This window comes from Hipposideros armiger, unplaced genomic scaffold, assembly GCF_001890085.2.
Source record: "Hipposideros armiger isolate ML-2016 unplaced genomic scaffold, ASM189008v1 scaffold_331, whole genome shotgun sequence".
NCBI classification, from domain to species: Eukaryota; Metazoa; Chordata; class Mammalia; order Chiroptera; family Hipposideridae; genus Hipposideros; species Hipposideros armiger.
In genome coordinates, this window is record NW_017731681.1 from 576461 (window position 1) to 584030 (window position 7570).

Here is a 7570-nt window from a genome sequence, read left to right on the forward strand (position 1 = left end):
CTAGCTACCAGGTATTTCTATGTACATTACCTTATTTAAACCCCAAAACAATCCAGCAAGGTAGACGGTATACCCCATTTTACAGAAGAGAAAACTGAGGCTCAGAGAAAGTAAGACACTTGTTCAACAAAACCAAGTAAGTGGTGGCACAGAATTCAAATTCAGGTCTGACTTGAAAGATGGTGACGGGTGCGAGTTCTCCACTCGACCATACCACTTTCAAAACATAGGGGAGAAAACTAAGATAGACTATCTCCCTATTTTGAAGATTAGAAAACAGAATTTAAAGAGTGGGCCCAACCAAAAGCTGATGTGTTCCACTATCCCAGATCAAAGTGCTTCTCCATCATTATGGCCCAACAGCTGAAGAAAACCTTCTACAGAGCCTTCCTAGGTCCAGTCCGCAGGGAGCTTCATTTGCTAAATCAGTATTTCTCAAAGAAAAACATGAAATATCTGCCTTGCATTTGGACACATGCAGAAAAGTGCCTTATGTTTGCTCTCCCCAAGGCTGAGCAAGTGAAAGCTCAGCCTTCACTTTGTTAAGTCAGAGCAAGTGAAAGGTAGCTAATGTGAGTAATGCAGTGACTCAACCAAACTCCAGATTGTTGCCAAAAAGCAAACCTCATCTGAATGAAAACAGCAGGTGAGAGTGCTGAGGAAAGAGGCTAACACAATCACTCCATCCACCAGCCCTGCCACTGATGTGGGCAAGGCCCCAGGGGCAGTGAGGCCAGAGGGGCTGGGCACCAGGCTGATCAGACCCTCACGGGTCCCAGCCTCACAGGGAGGGAGACTAAACGCAGGTGACCCACTTGCCCTGCTTGGCCAAGGGTGACCGAGCAGAGCAGAGGGAGAAGCTAACGGCTGAGGAGCAGGCGCTGAGGCTTGAAGCCCCAGGCGGAATGCAGGAACTCAGGGAAACGAGAGGGGAGCCACAGCAGCAGTTTTCTAGTTACCGCAGGCCCCTTCCCCATGTACCTACCACAAACTACTGAAAATCAGATTCCATTTCAAAAGAAACATAGGAAACAGGCTAAAATATTTTTTTTTTAAATCCAGGAAGTAAAACTTAATCATTTTTTCTGTGCTTCTTAAAAAGTAAGCTAATTTGTTGGACATCTTTTCATAGCGTTTTTCTTTTCTGAATTTAAATGATTTTAGAACTCACAATAGTAAATTATACATATAATATGGCCCTCTCTTTCCCCCCATTTCTGCCACTCCTAAGCTTTTCAGACATTCTAGGAAAAGCGCCCAACCTTTCCAGAATTAGTATGGATTTTTAAAATGAACACAAAACCCACTGAAGCTGCATTTTCCCATTCCCAGATAAGCCAAAGGCAGATGGGCTGAAGCAGAAAGCAGTCAGGGTGATGAGAGGAGCCTGAGGGGACAAGAGTGGAAGCCGGAGAGGACTGAAGAGGAAGTGCAGCTTGGAGAAGTGATGCAGAGAAACCCTGGCAGTGAAGTACACACCTTGGCATTGATATAAGGGTCAAAGGGGCCGTACTTTTTGAGTTCTTTGATCTCAAGAGCATTCTACAAAAAGGAGAGGAGAAGAAAATGTGACGATAAAACGGATGAAATATATCAAAGCAATGCACAGCCCTTAGGAGGCCCAACACTACAACTCGGATGGACATGCCCTCTGGGTGCCTCAATAGGAAGTTAACGGGAAGACGGTCTTAGGGCTTGGCATTCATCACCCCCGTTTATCCAAGCATCCAACTAGAACCACAGTTAATGGTTTTAAATAAATCAGTGTAGTACTTGTAACTACTACCCAGATCCATTAGGTTCTTCAAGCTATTGCAGCCGTCATGCCCAGCCCCTGCCCCACCCGCCTGCCTATGAGATACTCAGAGATATTCAGAGCGCGGGCTGCTGTTCCACCCATTAGTAGAGATGCCAGGCGGGAGGGAGGCGGCTGTGAGCAGGACACACTAGCACACTCAAGTGGCTCAAAACTCCAAGCAGCTGTGTTCCAAGGCAAACGTGAGCAAAGACAGGATGAGAAATGGTTCCTGAAAATTTCTTAAATGAAAAGTACTTTAATGGGTGACTAAGTTTTTTCAACATCAAGGGCTATGACTTAAAAGTCAACTTCCTTATAAATTTCCTCCAGATAAGAGAAATTATAGTCGCTTTAGCAAGGAGGAGTAAATTGCATTTAGGTTCTAAAGAGGCAATTCTAAAGACACCATCTTCATTTCTAATGTTATAAAACAAGCATCCCCGTTGATGATCTTAAATGTCTGTTGCTTACCTACCCAGAAAATACAGCCCAATAGAGGGCAGGGAAGCTGATTAACAGCTATCCACACAATCTCTAAATAGGGACATGTGGGAGCACAGCTTCCATTTTCTCACACCTCAGAGTGAAGGCGCCCTCCTCTGGGTCAAAGTCATACTCTTGACAGCCCACTGAGAATGTGCATGGTCTTGCTGACAGATGGCCTTGCAAGAATGATCTACTTTCTGAGGAATACCCCTGATCTAATTCCACAGGGAATTTCACAGTCTCCTCTCAGCAAAATCATTAGGAAAACAGTCCAAAACTTAGTGAGAAAGAGCAGCATCTCTTTCATTCAAGCAACTAAGAAAAAGTAGCTGCTTTGGTTCAGAGCAGGGAGAGAAACAGGAGAATGGCTTGTCATATGCGGAAAGCCCATCTCCTCAGACCCAAACTACAGGGAGTTGTATTCTATAAGGGGCTTCTCTAGAACATGCATAATTCAAGTATAACTTTTCCAAGGTAATAAATGTAAAGAAGAGGACGTAAGTCTCAGAGTGCCTAAGCCATGGCCACTGTAAGGCATTTCTGCTCAAATGCTGCCTCTTTTATTTTCTAAGAATTATCTCTGCTTTGTCAAAGCATGGTCACGCTTAATCAACATTAGAGGACAGCTTCGTTCTGTGGAATCCCTCCTGGCCTCCACTCGCGTGTCTGTGAGCTCACTTTCCAGCACCCACTCGAGCACTGCCACGCCTGCGAGTTCTGATGCACGTAGAACAACAGCACGGTTCACGCAGTACAGACATGCACCAAGGAGCGTTTCTGTTTACCAGCTAAAGTTGCATTGCCAGGTCGATGGCATAAGTACAATTTGCAATTAATTAAGCCTGCCAATTTGAAATGGACTCTCAGCAATTTTGCAGGATTTGCATTATTTCAAATCTTGCACGTGGGGTTAGTATTTACATTTTTATGATAGCGCCATTCCAAATCTGCATGACTCAAATGCATCTGAAATGCATCCTCACAGAGTGAGGTCTCCCCGATGCACTAAGAGGAGGGGAGTCACTCTTAGGGCATGGAAGAGCTGGCTCCCTGAGACTCGACTATGGGACCGAGATGGCGACGGGGCTGCTGAGGTCTTGGCTGCGGCTGAACTGAAGAACGCATCCCTTCCTTCCAACCTGTTCATTGACTCTGGTGTGTGAGGGCCCTTGATGGATGAGCAGCCGTACTATCTGGGCATCTCCTTTCCAGGCTGCTAAGTGCAGCGGGTAACAGCCTTTAGAATCAGCCACATTGGTCAGTGCATCGTTCCTCAGAAGAACCTCGACTACATCCCTGGAAGGCAAAAATCCACCATGAGTTTGCAGAACGCAGAAGCATTTCCTACTAACAGCTCTTTACATGTGTACAGCAAGCACAAAGTCCTTTCACAGCCATGATCACATTCAGCCCCCATCTCTGCCTGAGCTCACCGCCCAGCCTCTTCCTTTCATTTCGTGAGCTACTTGGACGACCGTGGCCGGGCCGCTGAGGCATTTTGAGCCACGCCACGATGACTCTTCACCTCCCCGTGTATCTAGGCTTTCTAGATAATCCACCCATTTTCCATTACTTTGAAAGTGTCTGGTCCGCTTGTCTAAACCTTGCAATGCTTCCTTGTTTGTGATCCTTAAACAGCATTCAGGGATATGATTTACATAAAAGAAGTCATGCAACACAAATAGCATCATTCATCACATTATTCAGAGCATTTAGTGATGTGGGGGCTAAAGGTGGGCAGACAGGGCAGAATTCAAGTTGTTGCAAACATAAGCCAGACACATGTATTGTTTGATACCTCCAGGAAGAAGGCCTCGGCGTTCTTCTTGGTGACACCACTAATTAAGCAGATACAAATGTATCGTTATTCCCATGTACATAAGGCTGAAGAAAACCCCCACTGTAAATAAAAACAACATCTGGAGGTCAACTTGGCTAACAAGCTATGGTCTTTTAAATTCAAGATTCACTTCAATTCAGGTTCCCCCACTGTTGAAGGGGGGCGGGGTCCCTACCTATTTCTTGTTAGCGTTGTCTGAAATAGCTATAGAAAAGAAGTAATGATCACTTTTAATATATTTCAGAAAGGTTTAATGTAGAAGGTAACAACCACCCCCTCACTTTTGGCACATCAGTCAATCAGGCTGGGCCAAATATTGCACAAGATACGGAATCCCACCAAGTGGCAAGAGCCCTGGCTCTTTGCTCAGAAAATCTAAAATGTTCCAAAAATCCCTCCTTATAAAAACTAAACTCTACTGCTCATCTCTTATAGTATTATGCCTCATCTCTCTTTAACACTCTACCCTCTTACACTCTGGTTTCCATTCTTACACATCCTAGCACACCTACTCACTGTACTCCACAACTGTGCCTGCCCCTTCACCCAGCCACCACGTTCTCCCTCACCTGAGGGGCAGCACCCTCTTTCAGCTGCCAATCATTTGCACCTCTGCCTTCTTCTCTTAAACTCCCCGCAAAGCACACTTTCTCCAGAAAATGTCCCACCCAAATACCACCCAATTTGTAACAGCCTCTCTGTACATAAGAGAATTGAATAGGCCATATTATTTATGTATTTCTTAGGCCATATTATTTATGTATTTCTTCTCTTAAAAATGGTTCTTGTCTACAAGGTTAATGTTATGAGGAAAAAAATGGCAAGCAAAAAGACAGAGTAAATACAAAACTACTTTCACAGAGGGAAAGTTTCTCATGACCACTCGATCTATTTTCAGTTTATAAAGCAGCTAGTTACCGAATAAATTACCCAGCCCCTCTATGATCTGGCTGTCCCAAATTAGATCATCATATTCAGATGATTGTGTGGCATTGTCCCATTTCTGAAGGGAAAAGGACAAACAGAAGAAAAGGTAAAACTTAATCTCTAGTTCAAGTATTTTTGGGGGTGGGGAAGGATGTTTAAATTATACACTAACAGGAGACTCAGGAATCTGAATGGACTGGATTTAGTTTGTTTTCCTCTGTTCCTCAACGCGACTGCTTAGCAATTCTTTATAGGAACCGAAAAAGACTATCCAAAGGCCGGGGTTCTGAGGGGGAGGCTGGGAGGCGGCGCCCCAGTACTTACTTATGGCCATTCAAAGCAGCGTGGTGCAGAGGGGTATACCCCGTGCTGTCAACACAGTTCACATTGGGCCCTCTCCAGATGCTACAGAGAGAAGAAGAAAAAACAAAGTCACAAACCAAATTTAGAAACAGCTGGCTGCCTGGAAAAGCATTTGGATGATGTTAAATCAAACTACTTCCACATGGCTTCTGATAAAGGACAGTAACAATTTACCACAGAAATGCAAAGTACCAAGGGTACACGATGGTTTGCTGAACAAGGACTCGAGTGTCAAGACAACGGTGTCATCATTTAAGAGCGTGTCCTTCTGCACCCTTCTCATCTGGAACGCCATTAATCACTCGGTCTGGGACGTGTGCCTCTGAATCCTCCCAGGGTTGTAAAAACAGCTCTTTGAAAGGTCATCAAAAATATCACTGAACCAAACCACCCAGCCAACCACAGGTAATGAGCAGCCACCTCAATGCTGGCGACTGAAGGCTTGAGAGAGAGCTCCACATAGACCAGAGAGAAAACCAGGACAATTCAACCACAAGGGCCAAGATCAAAGAACCCACATACATAAAAGCACCGGGGTATTTGTGTTAAGATGCAAGAGGCAATTTTGTCTTTCCTTTGTGAATGTCTTATTGAGAATAAAAACTAACAGAATTTACAATTTGAGAGCCTTATTTGAATCAGAAATACCATACTAGGAAGGCTGAAATGTCATCTTATTTAATCTCAAATTCTTGTTTCTGTTTCATACCTTGCTGCATTAGCCAAGGCTTCTAAATTACTATGAAGTAGCCGAGGGCAGCCTTGTTTTTAGTGTAAATACCTCTAAGGTTGGCAGTTGGTTTGAGAGAGACACTCTGTAATATGTAAAAGAAGAATCTTTTTCCCCCCCCGTTTAAAGTGTTATTAAAAAGTTGTTTAATTTAAATGCATTTTCTGTATCTATGGAAATAATCATAGTTTTTCACATTTAACCAATTAATATGTTGTTATCAATAGGTTTCTTAATATTGAGCCATTCTTTCATTCCTGGATTAAACCAAAAACCTTATTTAGCCTTTCTCCATTATGACTATGTTAGTGAATTCTACCTGACAGTATTTTATTTAGGATTTTCACATCTGCATTCATAAGTGAGGCTGGTCTAAAATTTTTGCTTTTTGTACTATTGTTATTGGATTCTATTAGTGTCAGTTTTGGATCATGATCATCTGGGTAGCTATCTATCCACTTCTATATTCAGGGATCAATGACATAGAGCATAAACATTATCAAGAATCACACAGTGAAACCATCTGGGCCCAGAGCTTTTATGCTCAGATGTTGGAAGCAGCATTATTTACAACAATAAAATTTTGGAAATAGCCCAAATGTCTATCACAATAGAGAAATGATTATGGTTAACTAAGATATAGACACATAGTGAAATTTTATATACCAGTTATATTACTACGTAGTAAAACAGAGTAAAGATTACAACATTAAGGTTCAGAAGAAAAAAAGAAACAAAACTGTTAATACTGTAGAGAAAGAGTAAATGAGGGAAATTTATCAGGATAGTAGTTTGAATGTACAAGTTTAATCCATCCGTCTAAAGTTCTATGAAGTGAAAGAAACAATTCCCACTCTACACCATAGCTAGAATAGAAGATGGATGAATGGATGGATAGATAGATAGATAGATAGATAGATAGATAGATAGTCTCGGCCCAAGAAAATAAGAAAAGTTGTCATCAAGTAACAGGTAATATCAAAGAATTCCTAAAAGGCAGAAATCAGGCAAGGTCAGATCTACAGAGATACAACCCAGAAGAATGCAAATTAAAATTATCACATGCTGGGGCCAGCCGAGTGGCGCGTTGGTTAAGAGTTGGCTTGGAACACCAGCTCTGAGCAGCAGGGTCCTGGTTCGGATCCCACATGAGGACCAGTGATGCTGCACCCACTACAGCTAACATGGTGAACAACAGTTCGACCTAGAGCTGGGCTGCCGTGAGTCGCTGGCGATGGCATAGGCTGCAGTAGGGCTGCTCGGTAGCTAACATGCGCTTTCATGAGCTGCTGTGAGCTGCCTTAAACGGCTGTCCAATGGCCGGCGAGCGGCTGCCTCACCCGGGAAGAGCACAATGATAATACCAACATGGGCCAGTGAAGCGACGTCCTCCACAACTAGACTGAAGAACAAAAGGACAGCAACT

General features: G+C 43.4%; 1 protein-coding gene across 2 annotated transcripts in view; it reads right to left on the minus strand.

The window, feature by feature from the left end:
- The window catches only part of ANKS1A (ankyrin repeat and sterile alpha motif domain containing 1A), a 224756-nt gene that overhangs the window by 129966 nt on the left and 87220 nt on the right, over positions 1 to 7570 (minus strand). The window contains exons 2-4 of one of the 2 annotated variants that reach the window (XM_019660888.1): positions 5376 to 5456; positions 3424 to 3580; positions 1480 to 1542 (exon numbers count right to left, since the gene is read on the minus strand). In XM_019660888.1, the coding sequence (XP_019516433.1) occupies positions 1480 to 1542; positions 3424 to 3580; positions 5376 to 5456 (301 nt within the window). The remainder of the gene's footprint in view (positions 1 to 1479; positions 1543 to 3423; positions 3581 to 5375; positions 5457 to 7570) is intronic. The other variant, XM_019660889.1, reaches the window with a different exon arrangement.